Source organism: Solanum dulcamara, chromosome 5, assembly GCF_947179165.1.
Source record: "Solanum dulcamara chromosome 5, daSolDulc1.2, whole genome shotgun sequence".
NCBI lineage: Eukaryota > Viridiplantae > Streptophyta > Magnoliopsida > Solanales > Solanaceae > Solanum > Solanum dulcamara.
In genome coordinates, this window is record NC_077241.1 from 69087824 (window position 1) to 69111126 (window position 23303).

A 23303-nucleotide genomic window follows, 5' to 3' on the forward strand; every position below is an offset into this window, starting at 1 on the left:
TTAAAAGCACTTTTGTCTTTAAAAATTTCAATCCCCCATATTACCAATGAACATATTTCTATTTCATATTCTATCTTGTATAACATAATAGAATCTGTAACTTACTGTGAATATTATTTAACGCGGCCAACCAAACATTGCATGAAGTGACACAAAAAATATTTTTATGATATGTCTAACCAAAAGTTGTATTAGGCATGAATCATTGATCCCTCTAACCAAACGTAGTAGTATTATCTAATGTAGAATTTTACGCTGGGATTATTTCCAGTCCTAACCAAAGGACCCCAGTGAAATATATGTGCAGGCACCAAGTTTGCAAAACACAAGTTTATACATGCCAAAAGGCTTATTATCTGCAGAACAGTAGTGACAAGGGGATTTGAACTCAACGCGCCTGTGTTGGATATGGAGAGGTGTCGGGGTAACAAGATCCTGATCAATGCGCTTTACATTGCAATGAGCATTTCAGACAAAATAAAATCAAGAATAGTAGAATTGCATGTTTAAGTTGAGGGAATATGTTTTCAGCAAACAAGAACTGTATAAGAATCACTGCTATACATGATGCCATCTTTTCGATAGGTTTGTTGCATCATACCTGTGAAAATGTGTGTTATCGACATGAATTTCTCATTTACACGACTTTCATCTCTTTCTTGCTTCCCCTATACTATACAAATATATTTACCCAAAACTTTGCAGATTCTAGATTCCACCTTGATCCCATGGGAAAAATGTAATCAAGAGCAGAAGAAATAAAGGGAAAGAAGGGGGAGGGCAGAGAAGGGGGGAAGGGGAGGAGAGGGAGAACTCAACTTTACATCATGATAACAAAGTGAACTATCACTGGTTGAGAAATGCATCAGAAGGGAACTATCGGTCTGATAATACGGAGGAACTCCATGAAAGCAATATATCTCGAGCAACGGATGGTAAGTCTGAAAACATATAAGACATGTAAAGCTCATGATGAATCATATATTATGAAATGTATGATCTACCGGTATTATCTGGAAGGAAGGTTCTATGAACAATGGAAGTGTACCTTGTGCTAGTTCCAAAGCCATTGAAGGTACATCTACCTGGTCTTCAAGCAGTCTATATACATCAACTACCTGCAAGAGACAATCACATCAGAGTTGTGCATTTTCTGACATAGACAACTATCTATAATCTATCTATCTATCTATCAGATATTACATACTTCTTGAATGTGAAGCTTGGAGTCTTCAGTCAAAGCAAGAAGAAGCTGCCTGCGAATTCCTTCATCAATTATGAAAAGTCGAGCTCCATCCTTGATTGTGTCAGTGAGGTCTAACTTCTGTTCATTCTTCAAATGATTGCTTGTTCCTCTGATAAAACAAACCAGAAAATGTGAAAAGTTTCACATAACAGTGGAACAGGATAATGCAAAAGGTATACTTCGTCAAAGAGTAAAGAAGGGAGTGCCAAGAAGTACCTATTATTCCCTCGAAATGCAGGGTTTTTGCTCAGTTTCGTGACATTTTCCTTTGCTAGAGATATTAGGTTCTCCAGTCGTTTCCACTGGAAGAGACCATCCTTGAACAGAACCTAACAAGTGAAGCAGAGAGAACAATAACCGCAAGACAAACAAATAGAGTCAATAGCTTGCACATTATGCCATTTGTTTTAATCAAGGATCCCTCAGTTTCTTCTTTCTTTTAGTATTTGTTCTTTTTTTTTTTTTAAAGAAGTGCTAGGAGGAGGAAGGGGAGTTAATGGAGGGTGGATACTTCCAACCCAAATGAATGGAGTCATATTTGATTATGAGGTTAACTACAGGCCCAGAATGAATAAGATTTCACAATGTATCTCTAGATTACCTATGTGCTAATTGATGTTGAAGAACAGCCCGGACTCAATCAGACACTCTTTCAGAAATTTCCCTCTTGATTTAACTATCAATCCAACTACTATTGAAGAAAAAAAAAATCCCACCATAGATTGTTAGCAGTGGTATCAAAGGACCAGTATCACCTTAACTTTGGATAAACTGTATTGTGAGAAAAATTGGTGGACCACATTGTAATAACTATTACACAATTCAAAATTCCATTTTTGGGCTGAAGTTGGACTAGATATGGACTAACCAAATACTACAAATCTGCCACATGACAAGTCTTGTTATTTCTTTCATTTTCTGACCCTAGTTTGTTCCCAGCAAATCATTGAAAGAAAGAAGAAACAAAGCCTAGCAAGGTAGAAGGCCACAACTAACTTCTGCCTATTGTTAACAACCACCATCCAATCACTGATAATACTACAACAAAAAGCTGACAACTATCCCAGAAAAGTGACTTCAATGACCTCCCCAGTTACGGTTAAAAAAAAGTCACCCCAATGACTTATTGACCAGATCACTGATGACACAGTATGGTTTAAGAGGTTGACCACTCTCTCACTATAGAAATAATATTGTCTCTTGAGTTGGATACGGCATGAGTTAGCTATCAGGAGATCTGCAGTTGAACTTCAATATGATCTGATCCATCAGAAAGAATGCTAGCTGCAAAATCAAGGATTATATCGAGCAGATTGGATCCATTTTCTCCAAGATAAACTTTAGGTCCATCCAGGCTGGTCCCATTTCTACCGATACTTCCTATCAGTTGCCTCTGGATTTACAGTTCTCATAAACCAAATAAATTACCATATAGAACACATTTTGAAACTATCCTTGACCTAACTACAGCAACTTTAATCGTTACCCATTTCTATAGTTAAATTCCACACTGATTTCCAGAAAACATTAAGACGTCAAAAGTTATGTATATCATAACTGCCGAGCCATGGTCCCCAAACAAGTCAGGTCAGATAAGACGTAGAACTGGACATACAATTGTTTAGGTCAGAATGATGTCATTTACTCAAGGAACTCTTTGCGTTCATCATACAGTTACTTTTAAATAACTTAAAGAACTGAGGCCTAATTTTACACTTGTTGAAGAGTAATATATATAAATATTTCGTATGTCGACACAAAAATCTAAATCCAACATCAATAAAAAGTTCAAGGAAGGTTGAACAAGAGGTTAAATAGAAAATAGTACGCTCTTCATAAAGCATGATAAAACAAAGAGATCATTAACCAACCTGTATAAGGCGTTCCCGTAAAGCTGGGTTAGGATCTGTTAGGAGACGCTTTGCCACATAAGGATAGGCGACCTGATTTGATGCTCATGATTATCAATAGCATAAACATAAGAAAAAAAGTATGCAAAATAGCATGCATAAGAGTAATATTACTAGAATCAAATATTTTCAGCACAATGCCTCGTATTATTTGACGTGTCATGACTAAAATAGGTGTATACCTAAAACCAAAACAGCCTAATGATTTATCACTTATTTGCATTTGCTTGTAGCCTTAATTGCTACACTGCGTAAAAGAAGAGTAGAGATTACAGAATGTGCTTCATTAGAACTTTCGAGGGGCCATGAGTATGAGCTGAAGTTTACTTTATTCCAGAGTGATACCAAACTACAAAATCATTTCCAAGCAGGTCTTTCTTTTTTGTTGTCAAACTTAATGACTGTGGATCAACGTGTCAAATTTTATTCAAATGATTAGCAGAGAAGTTTCTCTGGTGTTCCGACCAACAGCATTACCAGATGGCTTATTAATGAGAACAAAATAGTAAACACACATTTTTTCTCAAAAGTTGCAAGCTAAAAAACTAGATGATTTACCTCTAGAAACTTGAAACCTGGCTCCAGGGTCAAACAAATGCCTTCTTGAGTCAATAGAGAACGAATGACAAGAGAAAACCTTTCTGGTATTCGAATAGGATAGTTGTAAACTAGTTGATTGAATTTGCCTGCAGTGAGAATATTATTTACAATGTTAGAAAACAAATTGAATTTTCTCTGGTAGCATTTGCATCATAAATCTCAATTGATAAATCCAGGTGTCTTCAAACAGCAAAGAGTAAACAATTACTGGTGCAGTCTTAATTAGTGGAAACTGATCGTCACAAATGCCAATTATAAGAACCAAATGATGGTGAAGACATTTTTTTAATTCCTCAGGACTTACTGAACTCAAATTAGGTTAACAAACATAGGCCCAATGTAGCCAATTTGTAGTTAGACAAATAGGATAGTTAGCAAATCACTTTGCATATTTCATAAAACAGTTTGGGTTTGGATTTTGGGAGATTTAGTCTCCATATAAAACTGGCATTAAGTTATACAAATGTTTGGTTTGGGTTTGAGGAGATTTAACATCCACATAGAAATCAGTATTACGTTAGACAATGTTGGTTACTCCTTTTTGTTTTCCTTACAAATATTACATGCATAAGTTATGTGGGAATCTGTATAATATTCTATGCAAGGTAAGGCTGCGTACAATAGACCCTTGTGGTCGGGCCATTTTCCGGACCCTGCGCATAGCGGGAGCTTAGTGCACCGTGCTGCCCCCTTATTCTATGCAAGATAAATGTTAAATAAGAATGTGGGTTTTAGTAATACGTGGATTAAAAATACTAAATTGACGAAAACTAACCCTCATAATAGGAAGAAAAATTGTAATTTGTAATATATCAAACTAGATATTCAACAAGAAATAATCAGCACCTTACAATCCTTGCAGTACTAATTCATACATTCCTAATCCTGGCATTACTAATCTCTACATCAATGACCCCTGCGTAACTTGTCAACAATATAAGGATCTGAACGTCCCTAGTATATTTAACTCAATCAAGCTCCTAGGTTTGGAGGTGATGCATGAGAACTTTGTGGCTGGAAGAGTGACAGAATAGAGGGAATATCTGCGACTTTCAGTCTGAATATACAAGATCTGTAGTTTTTCGATTAAAAGAAAGGTATTGGTTCGGTAATTTTAGCAGTTACAAAAAAAATCATAGCTTAATCTCTCTCTTGGTGCAACAAAGTGTGGTGCAAATTTTATGTGTCATAAGGATCTAAATGGTGAGAGATTGTTGTTTAGGGCATCACAATGTATATCGTTCTTAGCTGCTTATGTTCATATATCTACTAGTGCCAACTTCAAAGGGCATAATTACCAAGTAAGGGGCTGCACAGGAAAAAGCACAAAATTTCTACAAGTTGGGAGCAGGGTGCAATTAACAGGAACAAAATGGATATTAACAAAGCTAGTCATTCAAGGTACCTGTAACACTTCTGAAATTAAAGTCAGCAAGTCCTTTTTCAAGTGAGTTCTGCCATATTGCTTCTAATGCTGGAACAATGGGGGCAACATCGGTTCCACTTGCTAGGAATCCCAGCCTGGTAAAATCGTTTGCCATCTCAGCATAGTCCTCATTCACCGCATGGACAACTGCATCAATCAGTATCTGCTTATTTTGCTGCAAAGAGAAGACAGGCAGATAGAATCAAATTGCAGGCCAACTGGTAGACAAGTAGCTCCGGGCAAATATATATGTTGAAAGTAAGGAGAACTGATGCTATTCCATAGAACTCTTGATTCCGTGAACTGTAGGAGAATTTTGCAGGGTACAACAACTGAACAACAACAACATAACCAGTGCAATTCCACAAGTGGGGTCTGGGGAAGGTAGGATGTATGTAGACCCTAATTTTGGAGTTTGTTTCATTATATTCACAAGGATACAATAGAATATTTTGTATTTACTTACCCTTTTGATAAAGAGAATAATTATTTAACATATTGTACATATCCAAGACTCCTAAATGAGGAACTGTTCTTGTACATTATTTCTCAAACTAATTTCACAGAGAGGTTTCTCTTTTCACACGGTACCACAGTCCCTACAATCTTGGTAGAGATGTAAGTAACTTTGCCTACTGCAGGGTGGCCTTGTGTCACCCGCCCGGTGAAGGTTTTCTTTCTTTTCTATGTTTTACTATTCATGCCTCCTTAGTTCCAGGTGATTATTCTGACAGCTAGACACCTCTTTCTGGTGACCATTGTGGCAGCATACCTTTCGATGGACATTCTGGCAAAGTTGTGTTTCTTTTCAATAGCCGTTCTAGCACACTCCCTTTCTAGCCACTATTTTGGTCATTCTTTTGGTGACATTTCAAGCTAAACACCTCTTTGCAAAATTGAAGTTCAGGTTCTGTATGGAAGAAGTATTCTTCGCTTCTTCTTTTTCATGATATTAGGCTTTGGGTATTGAGTCCCTTCTCTAAATATTAAATTTCAGGTCATTGTACTGAAAATATTCTTCTCTTCCTTCTCTCCATGCTATCAAAGATTAGGTATTGAGTTCCTCTAGCATTGAATTGTGGCTACTGTTTTGGAAAAATCTTCCTCTCCTTTTCTTCATGAAATCAGATTCCGGATAGAGTCCCTCCTCTGAACATTTAATTTTCAGGTCATTATTCTTTATCATAGTTACGGTATTGAGTCCCTCCTCTGAATAGACAAATGATTGAATGTTCATATGAACAAAGACTTAAAGCGACAATGAGCCGATTTGGTACTAGAATGAACCTGAGGATTTTAGTGAAATTCAGTAGAATAGCTCACTAGGTACCTCCTGTCTACTCCTAGTCTTCTATTCTCTACACCTCATCATATGGATTCTTCCAATTCAAAAAGTTGTGGTACAAAATGACCCAAATAGAAAGCAAGACTAGTCCCAGTTTGTAGATAGAAACCAGGAAAGCCTCTAACACCAATAAACTTCCCCTTTCACATTAATGATCACTCTCTTGGGAGGCTCACACGTCACAGCACAAAAATCACCGGAACACTACCTTCTTGCTTGATAGAATTAACTTCAGTATGCATCATATCTTGTAATACATCTCTTCACGATTCAGTTTGCATTGGAAGGAGAGACACTGAAGATTTTCAGCACATTGACTCAAGTTTCTCATAAGAAACTCTACTTTTTGAGATTTCTAGCATGACATTTTGTTATTATCATCATCATCAGATATATCATAAAAGAAGAAATAACTATGCAAAGCCACTAGGAAGACTATATTCATAGTAAATCAAAATATAAAAGGGGTGTTCTTCTTTCCTTTTCCCTTAACAGCAGTTAAGAGAAAGGGCCTGCAACCACTTTGCAGAATCTAGACAACCTACACTAGCAAGTTGATATTCTCATCCTATGCAACTCATCAACAAATATGTTCTATATATCAACTTTATCCAATAATTAGCATTTTAACCCTCAATTCTCACCTTCTTCAGACTTCCATTATTTACTAGATCCTCAAACTTATGTAGCAATAGATGCATTTTGCAGAATCTAGACAACCTACACTAGCAAGTTGATATTATCATCCTATGCAACTCATCAACAAATATGTTCTATATATCAACTTTATCCAATAATTAGCATTTTAACCCTCAATTCTCACCTTCTTCAGACTTCCATTATTTACTAGATCCTCAAACTTATGTAGCAATAGATGCATTTTGTTTGGGCCTGCAATAACTTCGAGTCAATGACAACAAATTTGACCTCCTAACTTCCGATTTTGGTAATCTGAGGATGAATACATGATCATACGTAAGTCTAAGACCATAGTAGATTGTCGGGGATTCCTTGTGACCTGTATTTGACATGCTCATGCATGCATGCACACACACATAGACATAAACTCAATCACATCAGGCATCATTTAACTAAATACCAGATATACAGTAGATCCATCCTATTACCTGACTGAGCACAGCAACATTGCCAAAGTCCACATAGGCAATGCGTCCATCTCGCATAGCAAAGATATTCCCAGGGTGAGGGTCCCCATGGAATAGGCCAAATTCAAGTAGCTGCCGCAAGGCTGCACTGACTCCAACAGTTAAAAATCCATCTATATCAATTCCTTCATCTCTGATTGCCTAAGTCACAAGAATGACAATGTATAAATACAAGGAGGACATCCCAAAGCACGCATTTGAGGAAAACTAAAGATCCACACCTGTGGGTCAGTGCACCGAATTCCATCAATCCACTCCATCACCAAAACACGTGAACCAGAAAGCTGTCTGTAAACCCGAGGTATTTTAACAGTAGGGTCATCTTTGAAATTTTCCAAGAAGTCTTCGATATTACGCGCTTCCTAGAAAGGAAAAAGAAGAGGGATGATTAAAGAACACAGACAGTGAAAGCCTTCCAAAATAAGTAAAACTTATTTCCCCATTCAATTTGCAAAAATAGGAATGTGCAGCATTACCAAGGTATAATCCAACTCCTCCAATAGCTTCTCACCAAATTCATCAACTATAAGCTCAGCGTTACACCCCAGTTTCTGTAGACTGATGCCATTCAAGAAGGAAGCTAGAGTGCGGAAGAGAAAAAGATCTCTGTAGATGATAGGCTCTATTTGCGGCCTTAGCACCTAAAAAGGAAAGAGCAAACCCCAATTATGAATACCACTGCATTATATTGTTAATTCAATTCTTTAAAGCTTCTACAAAACAGCCAGAAGCTTCAAATGAGATGCATATATGTTAGTATGAAACTAGCATTAAAAAAAGGAATGATTAGATACCAGACAGGATTTATCTATGCACATTTGTGTCAAGTGTGAAATATCAGACCTTAACAAACCTACAAAGCTTACTACTTGACTATTTTTAATGGCCATCCAGATATTTTTCAGCTATTTATGTAGTGGACAATCGTCTTTTTACTGTTACTAGTTCGTCAACAGGTGTTCACCAAATGACTATAAAAGAAGGCCAAAGAGAATCGTCAAAAGTTTGGTTGACACATTGATGATACGAGGAAAGACTTCAAGATTTAGCACTAAAATTGGTCAACAGAAAAGAAAGATTGCAAGCAAGCAGGAAATGGTCAACCTTTATGGCAACTTCTTCCCCTGAAGCACGTAGAGTAGCACGGTATACTTGACCCAAACTTGCAGCTGCAATAGTTACTGAAGAAATTTTGCTGAAAACAGCTTCAAGTGGTTGGCCCAATTCCTCTTCTATGATGTTAAAAGCAACCTACATCATTGTCAATGATTTCTGCTCAAAGGAAAAGTGTTCAATGTAACAAAAGCATGCATCACCTGCACCTCACTTGTCATCTAAGTACCTGATTAGGGAAGGCAGGAACGTCATCTTGAAGAATGCAAAGTTCATTCATGTAATCTTCTCTGATGATATCGGGCCTGTTTGCAAGCACCTGTAAAAAAAGAAGGCATAATACATAAACTGCCCTTTAACTTAGCCTCATCTTGGCATGTATGCCCTCCAACTTTGGGTGTACACAAGTAGGCACTTAAGCAAGTTTTCTGAACAGAAGTATAAATGCACAAGAAATTAGGTAAGCTAAACGTATTGAAAATTGCTTTTGTTACTGCAGATTTACTAGAATATTAAGTACTTTAGTTGCAGGAGTAGTCTTTGTTTAAATAAGTAGTTTAGTTAGATAAGTTTAATTGAGATAATTTAGGTTTTTGAATTTTATTCTGCAGATTTTCTGTTTTTAATTGGCTATTTAAACCCTCTGTGCTTAATAAAAACTGAGAGATAATTTCAATCACTTTTAGTATTTTTGCTGTTCCACCATCTTTTGAAAAAACAATAGTGGTATCAGAGACTCTATCGGATCTATGAGTTCTTCCTAGAACTTCCATTGATCTTAATGGATCTGTGTTCATTAAAGAGGAATTGTCAGCCACTTTTAACCTCCATACCAATTTTCAACCCATTCTAACTCATGCTTATTTTTAACGCATGAACCCCATCTTTAACCCTTGCTTATTTTTAACTTTTGGGTCCCAATATCAATTTTTAAACCATGCTTCTTTTTAACGTAGGGCTATTTTCAACCAATACCAATTATATGTTAAACTGTTTTTAACCAAAAACTGTTTGGACCCATAAAAATTTATCCATACTTATTTTAATCATGACAAGCATCAATATCCTTTGAATAACCCACAAATCTTCACTAGTGAAAACTATAAATTTGGTTACTGAAGTTCAAGTCGTACTTTGAAGCCTATGATTAATGGGATGTTGTGATGGAAGAAAAATCCTTACAACAACTTTTTGCAAATCTTACAATTGTCCAAATTAAAGCTTTTTCAAAAGAGCTTTTAGATAAAACAATGTTATTGTCAAAAGAAGAAAGAGTCATGTTACAAAAGTACATGTAAATTCATAGAAGCTCAAAACAATCCTAAATCACAAACAACGGAAACAAAAATTGAGGAACAACTTTTTAAAATTCCAGCAACAGAAGCAATGGAGGAGTGTTGAAAATTGTTTTTGTTACTACAGATTTACTAGAATATTAAGTAATTTAGTTTAAATTTAAATTTAGTTAGATAAATTTTAGTTGAGATAATTTAGGTTTTTGAATTTTATTCTGCAGATTTTCTGTTTTTAAGACAATTTCAATGACTTCTAATATTTTTGTTGCTCCACCATCTTTTATAAAACCAACAAAACAGAGCTAAACTAAAAGAGTTGTAAGTCCATTTAAATAATATACCTCTGCCTGCAGAGAAAACAATACAATAAACAAATGACCATTATTGCTGAATAACAGCGAAATCAAAAGGAACTGACATCTAAGCTTAAGTGCACATTCTTGGAAATTATCACATGTTATGTTTGTACAAGAAATATAAGATGACCAGGAAGCATTCAATTTGAACTCAATTCTACCAAAGAGGTTTAATTTCTTAATGTTTAGTTGCACCCTATTGCCAATGCGTCTAGCTCTTCCATACAGTAGACATAACCAGCAGATATACCTAACAATAGCTTGCATCTGCTGCATATGGCACATTTAGATTCATGACCAGTTCTCTAACTCTGTATTCTATCATTTATGAACCTCACTAAGCAGTCCTGTCGATCTCTTAATCTTCAATATGCGACTCTTTAATTTGTATCTGACAGACGTTTTAACAACCTTGATCCAAAAACAATAAGACAAGGGAAAAAAAACCAATCTGTATTCTTTTCTAACAATCTTGATTCAATCTATTAGTCTTACAAATATTTAGAAATGGAACTGGTCAAAAATCATGTGCTTAGACAAGTGAAGTAAATTCAGAGCACAAGTCTTACATGTTGCACTACTATTGACTATATATTGGGAAAAGAGAAGGTCAATTGTCACTAGTATTGACTATATCTCAGGAATACAGAAATGTTCCATTGTTCCTCTAAAGATGGGATTAACGTGTATTCACCAAGCAATATCTATTTCTATAGAGGGGGGGAGAAAATCTAAGAAAAAGTGGTGTATAATACCATCATGCATTTGGTGGTCTATTTGGAAAGAAAGAAATAGCAGATGCTTTGCAAACAAGGCTAATTCAATAGATAAAGTCAAATGGAACTGCTTGACTACTTTTTATTTTTGGTATAAAGAAAGGGATAGAAGAAGCTGCACAAATTTCGGATTTTATAGGCACTTTGTAATCTATTAGCCTTTATGTTTTCTCTTGTTGGGAACCAATTTTTGGAGGTCTCTAGCATATCCTTAATGCTGAGGAATACAACTTTATCTTTTTCAAATATATATATATATATATATATATATATATTTCTGCAATGACCATTTGAAAACTACTTGTGTTGGTGGTATAGTAATAAGCCACTGAAGATTTCACCATTTTCAGTCGATGTGCCCATAGTAGTGACCCAATACAAGACTCCTATTCATGCCCCAAAAAATGATGAACACTAGCAAGCAGGATACCACACCTAAAATCATGTTGCCGAGTCATCCTAAAGTAACTTTCACTGCCTATTAGAGTTTCCACCCAATGGGATGTGAAATGCTTCTTTGTTACACAATTCAGCAATTTATAGAATTTCTACAGTCTTGTACTCGATATTTGCGCAATGTATATTCTTCCTCGAACAGTTTGTTTCATCCTTAACTGCCATTGTATATCTTCTTTGGCTACACACACTAGTACAGAATGATTTTCCAGTTTAAGACTCCAAAGTTTACAATTTCCAAGTAGAGCAATACTCACCTACAGAAAATATAACAACCAATTGTTCTAGAACTTTAGAAATTTAAAAACACCAAACCTGTCCTGCTTTGATGAAAGAAGGTCCCAAATCACACAACAGCTTCCTCAGCTGTCGAGCACGGAAAGGAACAACTTCTTCGTCACGACCCACCAAATAATCATACACCAGTGTAGTCCAGTAAAGCCCCAAACTCCAAACAATCTCTATTCCTCTACCAACCAAAGAAAAAATCTGTCCCCTTGACTCTAACACCTTGTTTCTCACCTAAAAATCCAAAGTTTGCATCAAAAACACAAATTTCCACAGAAGAATGAACTTAATTTTCCAATATATCCACAAAAATTTTACCAACAATATAGCAAATAATCGGGAAGTAATTCACATAAACTACACACATAACTTACCAGTAAGCCAACAAAAGTTAACGAAAGAACTCAAACAATCAGAGATGTTAATCACATATTACAAATTCAATTCTCCAATATATACCCGAAAAAATAATCCATAATTTTCAACAAAAATCATCAAAAAACACTCAATTAGTCGCTGGGAATTTATTCACATATTCCAAACATGTTGAGCAAAACTAATTTCACAAAATAAAAAATTGATTTTCTCTATAAACCCACAAAATTATCAAAGAAAACTAGCAAAATAATTACCAGGGTGCTATTCACATACCCCGAAATCAATAAAACCCAAACAATAAAACTAGGAAGCAAGTAATTCTCATACAGATTCTGGAGAGTATTTCCGGAAGGGAATGCAAACGCCACGTTCAATATCAAGTTGCTCCAAAGCGCTAGTCCTAGAAATATCCTTCACTAGCAAAGCAGTTTTCTCCGAGGGGGTTTGTACAGTAGAAACACTAGTTACTGCACAAATCCTTGTCGATAAAGATCGATTTTTTTGAACTGTATTCAAGAGTTTCCTTCTGTTTTTGTACTCAATTGATGATGGGGTTATCGAAGAGTACAAGCAACTAGTACAAATTCCCTCCATATTTCTGAAATCAAGAAGATGAAAAAGTGAAATTGATGAGGAAATTTGGGATTTTTACATATGTATAATGAATTAAGAAGAAATTTTGATTGGAAAGTATCTGTGGTTGTTTAAGTTACAAGAAGTCATGCAAGTTGTAGCAAAATGAGATGACCACAAATTTGTGTCTGTAAATATTTGGTGATCAGAAAGATGGAAACTCAAGGAAGTAGCTGGGAGCTATCTTATAGTAAGTTGTACAGTATGCTTCAAGTGTTTTTTGGTTTCTCTCTTTTTTCTGGGGTGTTTTTGGTTTATGACTTTTGTGTGGCAGCAAAAAGAAAGAAAATCAGTTAAGAGTTTATCTTTAATTTAAATTGAATAGGAGTACATTCTTTTTGGCCTTTTTATCCGGAAATAAATACTATTTTATCATTAAAATAAATACAATATTCATGTAATAAAAAATAAATAAATTTATTACTTTAATGCAATAGTTAAATATATTGTATATGAACTTACAAAGATGAAAAAATTAATTAAATTATTTTATATATTATTTTGTACTTATAGACATGTTAATAGTTACTACAATAATTTATTTTATTTGTATTTCATATAATATTTTTTATAAATAATATTTTAGGTGTATGATGTGTTTCGCGTGCATATTTTATTCTACCTAGTATATCAATTTTAAAATCTCATAATTTAGGGTGTGTTTGGTATGAAGGAAAATGTTTTCCTATTTTCTCATATTTGGTTGTCTTAAATGTTTTGGAATTTTTTTTTTCAAAATAACTTATTTTTCTCAAATTTAGAAAAATGACTTTCCTCCAAAAATTAAGGAAAACATTTTCCAAAACTATTCCCCAATCTCAAATTACAATTTTTTTTCTTACCCCACCCGTATTCTGATCCTACCCATTCAAAAAAAAATTATTAAAATTTCTTTTTAAAAAAAATTTTGAATTTTTTTTAACCCCTACCCCCAAACCAGCTCCAACCCCCACACCCCCACCCTCAAAAAATTAAAATTTTAAAAAATACTTAAATTTTAAAAAATTTCAATTCCTCCACACGCTACACCTGACCACCCCCGCCCCCTCCTCCACACACAAAATTAAAACAAATTAAAATTTATTTCTAAATAATATTTCAAATTTTGTAAATTTCATTTCTTTTACCCCACTCCTATCCCACCGCCATACCAGCCCCCCCACCCCGACAAAAAAAATTAAAATTTTATTTTTAAAAAATATTTTGAATTTTAAAAATTTTATTTTGTACCTCATTCCTATCTCGACCCCCTCTCTCACCTCACCCCCCTCCCCCAAAAAAAATTAAAAATTTATTTTTGAAAAATATTTCAAATTTTGAAATTTTCATTTTACTTTCTCCACCTCTACCCCGACCACCCTGTCACCCCCCCCCCCACACACACACACCCGCCCTCCCCCACAAAACAAAAAATTAAAAAATTATTTTTTAAAAAATCAAATTCTGATTTGCAAGTTAGGGTCGAGGGTTGGATTTCAGTTTGAATACCGATTCTCAAATCAGGAGTTGGGGTCAGCTCCCAGGTCGGAGATTGGGATCGAATTTCAAATCTATCTCGGGGTTGGATCTCGAATCGATCGTCGGGGCCGAATTTCGATTTGAATGTCGAGGTCAGGTCCCGATGGGGTTGATTTTCATGTCAAAAATAATTTTTTTAAAAATATTTTCTATTCTCTAGCCAATAATAAAAGATAATTTCTGGAAAATAATTTTCATTCACCAATCAAACAATAGAAAATATTTTTCACTCACCAACCAAACATGAGAAAATAAGTTAGAAACCAACTTGTTTTCAAATAAACATTTTCTAGGAAAACATTTTCTGTGAAAAACATTTTCCTTCATACCAAACACACCCCTAACCTATTCTAATTTTTTTAATCCAACGACAATATTGCATTAATTATTGAGTCTCATTCTTCTACTTTTTATTTTTTTTCATTTTTTTATCCAACTACAATGATAATTAGTTCTCAAGCATAAACATAAAGTGATAATTTAAAGTAGAAAAGTCATTTTTACTTAAAATACATATAAATAATTAATTGGTCAAAACTTAATTAATAATAACAAAAGAACTCCTGAATCTAAAGGAGCTCAAAGTGCTAGAAAATTGAATGACGTGATAAAATTACTTTTGTTTACGTATATGATATATAGTAAAACCTCGATAAAGTAATAATCTCGCTAAATGAATATTTTTTTCCGATTCTGACTTGAGCCAGTTATATTAAAGTAACATTCTCACTAAATGCATTAGATAATTGTTGACACCCAATTTTGACCACCTGCAATGTAAATTAGTTATCGAACTTTTTCGATTTTAAAATACTAAAATATTCTCAAGTTATTTTAGTAGTTTTGTCATTTTTAAGGATTATATTTTTTATGCGGTTATACCCACCATCTACCCAATTTTCCATACCTACAATTTACTATACCCTTAACCTATATTCGTAAATTGTCTCAAAAAGATTTTTTGTTTTTTAACTAAATATTATGTTAATTAGTTTAGCTTAATTAATAGACCATATTTCAAGTTAATTCATTTAAACTTAAGCTAATTATTTTACTTTGCCAAAATTAAAAAGTTTGTTAATTAATTGATGTTTATTTATTCTACTTATTATGTAAATGGATGTCCCTTTAGTGGAGTTTTTTTTTCTACGTGGCCCCACCTTAAGTGGGCAAGTTGTCCACTAGTTATCTTTTCTTCTTTCTAGCTTGTTCTCATGTTTATAAATGTCAATCTTTGCTTTGAGAATGGATATACGGAGATACTATATTTTTCTCTCCTGTTTTCCCTTCTTCCTTGTTTTCTAATTCTTAAATATTGTTGTGTTAGTTATATTTCATAACACGTTATCAGCATGAGGCTCCAGCTATTTTTAGAAGGTAAACAAAAAGTGGTAAGAGTTTTATTTAAATATATTTTCATAAAATGACAAATATTTCCAAACTTGAATTTGTTACCCTTGATATCTCTGGAAAAAGCTACTCATCAAGGGCACTTGATGCCGAAATTAATTTAGAATCAATGGATCTGGCAGACACCATTAAAGATGACAATATGGCATCTAATCAAGACCATGCTAAAGCCATGATATTTCTCCGTCACCATCTTGACGAGGGGCTAAAATTATAATATCTCACATTAAAAGTCCCCTTAAATTGTGGAAAAATTTAAAAGAAAGATATGACCACCTGAAGTTGGTCATGCTTCCACAAGTTTGTCATGATTGGTTAAATCTGAGATTAATGGATTTCAAAAATATAACTGAATATAATTCTACTCTGTTTAGAATTATAGCTCAGTTAAATTTATGCGGAGAAGAGATCACTGAGCAGGATAAACTGAAAAAAACATACTCCACATTTCCACCCGTGAATATGCTCCTACAGCAGCAATATCACGAAAAAGAATTTAAAAAATATTTTGAATTACTTTCTCACTTTCTGATTGCTGAACGTCACAATGAACTATTAATGAAAAATTATGATAGTCGGCCCGTTGGTTCTTTGCCCTTCCTTGAAGTGAATCAGACAAATTATGACCAATGAGAAAGAGGTCATGGCCCCAATCGTGGTCGTGGTCAAAGAAAATTTTTTAATCATGATGCTCGGCTGGCACCGAGAAATAATCAGCAATATAAAAGGAAGAGTGAAAAGCGAGAAGTTTTACCCAAGAAAAATTCAGAAACAATATGTCATAGATGTGGAGGTGTGGGGCACTGGTCGCAGATTTGCCGTTCATCAAAGCGCCTTGTTCAGCTATATACGACATCTCTGAAAAGGGCAGAAAATAATCCAGAGACAAACTTTATCTCTGAAGATAATATAGAGCATATGCACCTTGATGTAGCTGACTTCTTTAATTTTCCAGATGACAATATGAATATTGATAAGACTAATAATATGTAATTTTTTTTTATTTATCTGTACTAAATATTATGTTTATATTGTTTTTCAATCCAAGTAAAATTTATGTAATAAATCATGTATTAATTATAATATTTACTTTATTCCCTTTTTGAAGAAAAATATGGATATGCCTCAAATTTTGTTTGGATCAATGATCAATCACAAGGATATTTGTGTAATTGATAGTGGAACAATTCATGTTATATTTAAAGACGAAAAATATTTTTCTAACTTACTAAGAAGAAAAGCAAATGTTCCTACAATTTCTGGTAATTCAAAAATGATAGAAGGCTCCGGAAGAGCTACTATAATTCTGCCTAAGGGGACGAAAATTGTTATAGAAGATGCACTATTTTTTTCTAAATTCCCAAGAAACTTGTTAAGTTTTAAAGATATCCGCAGAAATGGATATCATGTTGAGACACTAAATGAAATGAATATTGAATATCTTTGTATAACCAAGAGTGTCTCAGACCAGAAATATATTTTGAAAAAATTATCAACTTTGTCTTCTAGCCTATATTATGCAAAAAATAGTGCAATTGAAGCACATATGATCATAAACCATAAGTTTACCGATCCAAATACATTTGTGCTATGGCATGATCGAATAGGTCATCCTGGATCAATAATGATGAGACGACTTCTTAAAAATTCAACTGGACATCCGTTAAAGAACCAAAAAATTCTTACAAATGATGAATTTTCATGTGCTACTTGTTATCAAGGCAAATTAATTGCCAGACCATCAACCCTGAAGGTTGGCATCGAATCTCCTGATTTTTTAGAGCGTATTCATGGAGATATATGTGGACATATTCATCCACCTAGTGGATTGTTTAGATATTTTATGGTCTTAATAGATGCATCATCTAGATGGTCTCATGTGTGTCTGTTATCATCTCGCAATCTGGTGTTTGTGAAGTTGTTAGCACAAAATAAGATTGAGAGCACAATTCCCAGATTATCCAATTAAGGCCATTCGCCTTGATAATGCTGGAAAATTTACATCCCAAGCATTTCATGATTATTGCTTATCAATTGGGATAAAAATTGAACATTCTACTGCTCATGTTCATACTCAAAATGGCCTTGCAGAGTCATTTATAAAGTGCCTATAATTGATAGCAAGACCTCTACTAATGAAAACAAAATTACCAATTACTATTTGGAGTCATGCTATCTTACATGCAACAGTACTTGTACGTTTCAGATCGACGCATTATAATAAATACTCTCCGTCACAATTAGTATTTGGTCATGAATCAAATATAGCCCATTTAAGAATTTTTGGTTGTGCGATATGCGTGCCTATCGCACCACCACAATGTACAAAAATGGGCTCTCGACGAAGGTTGGGCATATATGTTGGGCCACCCTCCATAATTCGATACCTTGAACCGTTGACTAAAGACTTATTTACTGCTCGATTTACAGATTGTCGGTTTGATGAAACACTTTTCCCGCCATTAGGGGGAGAGAAAAAAGAATCCAAAAAAGAAAAAAAATTGCGTGGAAAGTTTCATCACTATCACATTTTGATCCACGTACCCGCATATGTGAACATGAGGTCCAGAAGATCATCCACTTATAAAAAATAGCAAATCAAATGTCAGATGCATTTACTGATTTTAAACAAATAACTAAGTCACATATCAGTGCAGTGAATATGCCTATCCGGATTGATGTCCCAAAAGGACTATCTACTACTATCATAGCTTCTGAATCTCAAACACGCCAGAAGCGTGGTAGACCACTGGGTTCAAAGGATAAAAATCCTAGAAAGAGAAGCGTAAAAAATAATAAAGATGATACTACACAAGAACCTCTTGAAGGAGGTCAAGATTTGAGTAATCCTGATATTCCTGAAGAAATCAGTGAACCCAAGACTCAAGTGAACGAAGTAACTTTCAACAAGTTCTACCGGTGATGAGATAAATTTAGATCGATCGAAAATCACAGTTGATAATGTTTTTCATATAATGTTGCAATTAACCTTATGCAAGATAGTGAAAGTATTGAGCCTAAATCCGTTGACGAATATCGACGTAGATGTGATTGACCAAAATGACAAAAGACAATTCAGTCAGAATTAGACTCACTTACTAAATGTGAGGTTCTTGGACCTGTAGTCCAGACCCCTGAAGGTGTGAAACCAGTTGGCTATAAATGGGTTCTTGTGCGAAAACGAAATGAGAGAAATGAAATTATAAGATACAAGGCACGCCTTATTGCACAAGGATTCTCTCAAAGACCTGGTTCAACTATGAAGAAACATATTCACCTGTTATGGATGGAATAACATTTCGATATCTCATCAGTCTAGTTGTACATAAAAATCTTGAAATACATCTAATGGATGTAGTTACAGCTTACCTTTATGGTTCACTTGATAATGAAATTTACATGAAAATTCCAGAAGAACTAAAATTGCCTGAAACATGTAATAAATCTCGGGAGATGTACTCAATAAAACTGCAAAGATCATTATATGGTCTGAAACAATCAGGGTGCATGTGGTATAATCGCCTAAGTGAGTACTTAATAAATGAAGACTCTATTAATGATGTTATTTGTCTATGTGTTTTTATTAAGAAAATGAAATGAGAGTTTGTTATACTCGCCGTTTATGTTGATGACATAAATCTAATTGGAACCCCTAAAGAGATCCAAAAGGCAATTGAATATCTAAAGAAATAATTTGAAATGAAAGACCTTGGAAAGACAAAACTTTGTCTAGGTCTGCAAATTGAACATTTAGCAGACGGGATTTTTGTCCATCAATCTGCCTACACCGAGAAAATCTTAAAAAGATTTTAATGGACAAAGTACATCCATTAAGTACTCCAATGGTTGTTCGATCACTTGAAGTGGAAAAAGATCAATTTCGACCTCCAGAAGAGGATGAAAAAATTCTTGGTCCTGAAGTACCATATCTCAGTGCTATTGGTACACTTATGTATCTTGCTAATGCAACTAGACCTGATATAACATTTTCTGTTAATTTGCTAGCAAGGTATAGTTCATCCCCAACGCGAAGGCATTGGAACGGTATCAAACATATTTTGCGATACTTGAAAGGTACTATTGATATGGGTTTCTTTTATACTAACAAAGGTTGCGTAGACCTTATTGGTTATGCAGATGCAGGTTATTTATCAGATCCACTTAAAGCTCGATCTCAGACAGACTATCTATTTACACATGGAGGAACTGCTATATCATGACGATCTACAAAGCAGTCCATTGTTGCTACTTCTTCAAATCATGCTGAAATAATAGTTATTCATGAAGCAAGTAGAGAATGTGTGTGGTTGAGATCGATGATACAATTCATCAAAGGAAGATATGGTCTGGAAAAGGATGTTAAAGTACCACAATTATATTCAAAGACAATGTCGCGTGCATAGCTCAATTGAAAGGTGGCTTCATAAAAGGAGACCGAACGAAATATATTTCACCAAAATTATTCTTCACACATGATCTATAGAAGAATGGTGATATTGATGTACAACAAGTTCGTTCGAGTGATAATCTTGCAGATTTATTCACAAAGGCATTAGCAACATCAACTTTTGAGAAATTAAGATATAAGGTTGGAATGCGTCGTCTCCAAAATATCAAATGAAGTTTTCATCAGGGGGAGTAAAATACGCGTTGTACTCTTTTTCCCTTAACCATGGTTTTGTCCCACTGAGTTTTCCTGGTAAGGTTTTTAATGAGGCAGCAATCAAGGCGTATTACCAGATGTGTATACTCTTTTTTCTTTATTAGGCTTTTTCCACTAGATTTTTCCTAGTAAGGTTTTAACGAGGCACAATATTTATGGATATTGAAAATAACTATGTCTATTATTTCTTGTAAAGTTATTTTTTATACGTGGACATCCAAGGGGGAGTATTATGTAAATGGATGTCCCTTTAATGGAGTTTTTTTCTACGTGGGCCCCACCTTAAGTGGGCAAGTTGCCCATTAGTTATCTTTTCTTCTTTCTAGCTTGTTCTCCTGTCTATAAATGTCAATCTTTGGCTTTGAGAATGGATATACGGAGATACTACATTTTTCTCTCCTGTTTTTCCTTTTTCCTTGTTTTCTAATTCTTAAATATTGTTGTGTTAGCTATATTTCATAACACTACTTTAATTTTGGCTTTCTTTCAATTTTAAATAAATTGAAATAATCATATAGTTGTATAATTATTACCTTTTATGAATATTCAAAATTGATCTAAAAAAGGGATTTTTTATTTTTTATAAATTATTTCGTAAATTAGCAGCTTTTATTTTTTGAATTAATTAGTTTATGATTAGGTTAATTATTATTATTATTATTATTATTTTATTTTATTTTTGTTAGAATTAATCCTTGTAGCCATTTTTTATAACAATTTTAAATACATCTAACCACCCCTTATATTATATTATATTCTCCATCCTATACTACTAACTCTAACCCATACAATATTCCCACCCCTTTTCAGAAAACCCATACGTGCCCCTCCCATATTCTAACACTACTAAATAGTACAATACCCATATCCCAACACTACTATATTAATATAACCAGCCATTCTTATAAAATAAATAAATAAAATTTCCGCCCATCCCTTCTTATAAAAATAATAATAATCATAATAATAAATAATATTTCCGCCCATCCTTCCTATTAAAATAATAATAATAATAATAAAAATTAAAAATAAAATACAATGATATAAAAAATAAATAACGATCACATTAAATAATACTATAACATAATCAAATGTAATGGACTTCCAATTGACCAAGGTTGTCTTACACAATTGATTGTCAAAAATTAAGAGTTAAACATTTTAATTTATTAAATTTTATGTGCCAATCTGAAAATATATATATATATATATATATATATATATATATATATATATATATATATATATATATATATTATATGCAATATGGTACAAATTCCGGACCTCCCTTTGTTCCACATGCTAATTTATATAATATATGGTACACATTCCCACCTCCCGGGGTTCCCTACGTTAGTTCCCAATTCTATAATATATCAATTCTAATATATCCCATTAGGGGCGAACGGAGAAAAGGGGAGAGGATTACACAACAATTCATATTTTGAAAAGGATTTTACACATACTCGGGAGGAAAACACCAAAAAAAGAAGGAAAAATTGAGAACAGTGAAAATTTGGTGAAAAAGAAGGACGGCAACGGAAATTCTTTGTTCATTATTCTCCGCTTCTCAAGTTGAAATTATGGTGGCAGAAGCTTGGATACGTCTAGCTCGTTCTTATCTCCAGTTCGTTTCTCTCGAAAAGGTAAAATCTTTCTTTGATCTTAACTCGCTTTTGTTGGGTATTGTGTTTGTTAGTTGAATGAAACTTCGACCTTTTTGTTTGTAGTTTTCTTGAACTCTCTGTTTCTTTATCTCCCTTTAAATGCTTTTTGTTTGTCTTAGTCAATTGATTCCCTGTTAGTGTCCATTAAATGGATGAAGTTTTCTTCCCCACTCCATGCTTAATCTTAGTTGAAATTATCTCTATTTTAAATTAAAGAAAGCATGTTTTAGTTGTTTAAAGTTGTCATTGAGATGATTATTATTATTATTATTATTATTATTATTATTATTATTATTATTATTTTATCGTATTGGCAATAACTTGGTCTGTTTAGTTCTGATAATATGCACCTCAAATTTACATTGCTTTGGTTTAAAATTATAGCCTTTTTTTTGCAGTATCTTCACCTGATAAGTTCGGTAAGTTGATTTGGTGCTAACCTGTTAAAATAATTTATTCATTTTTAGAATGGATATTTGGGTCCTATTAACTTTCTCACACGAATGTTGCTAGGTTTGTTGCATCTGTTAATTTAATCTATATTTCTTAAGGTTGATTTATTATTAAGTCTTAAAATTCTAAGTATTCATCTTTTTTGATGTCTTAATTGGAAAAGTAGTAGCTATTAGTTAAGTCATTAGACTTATTTTAGAATCATTAGCATTGGTTCCTATATATTTTAAGGTTGTTTTGGTTTGAAATTGTAGTTGTATCTAAGTGCTAATTCCTTGCATGAAATTAATTCTTCTTTGTTCCATTAAATACCCTGCAACTTAATATTTCAAATCATCATGATATATTCCTTTATTTAGTTTCAAGTGAAAAGGTTCTTATGTGAGTTTTATTGTTTTTTGATACATGTGATGTTGCATGAGTCCAATGGGCTCCCTTGTCTCTCTTTGTATCTCAAAATGAGCCACGGAGGCCCAAATCCTTCTTTATTGAGTCAACTTGTCATTTGGAAGCAAAAACACACGTTGTGGAAGCTGAAAATGGACCATATATACATTTGATATACGGTTTGATACAAAGGAAATACGAAGGAAAAAATTCAAAC

The 23303-nt window shown here is 33.8% G+C and overlaps 1 protein-coding gene across 1 annotated transcript; it reads right to left on the reverse strand.

Annotated features, from left to right (window-relative positions):
* Nucleotides 1-498: 498 nt before the first annotated feature.
* LOC129889506 (protein ACTIVITY OF BC1 COMPLEX KINASE 1, chloroplastic) lies at nt 499-13265 on the reverse strand. Its single transcript, XM_055964819.1, has 14 exons — nt 12683-13265; nt 12005-12211; nt 9036-9125; nt 8798-8944; nt 8170-8334; nt 7915-8055; nt 7655-7834; nt 5162-5357; nt 3715-3842; nt 3118-3189; nt 1463-1575; nt 1208-1355; nt 1049-1118; nt 499-941 (listed from the first exon to the last, which is right to left on the reverse strand). Exons 1-14 carry the CDS (start codon nt 12947-12949, stop codon nt 877-879), a joined length of 1989 nt encoding a protein of 662 aa, XP_055820794.1. The 5' UTR covers nt 12950-13265; the 3' UTR covers nt 499-876.
* Nucleotides 13266-23303: the final 10038 nt, after the last annotated feature.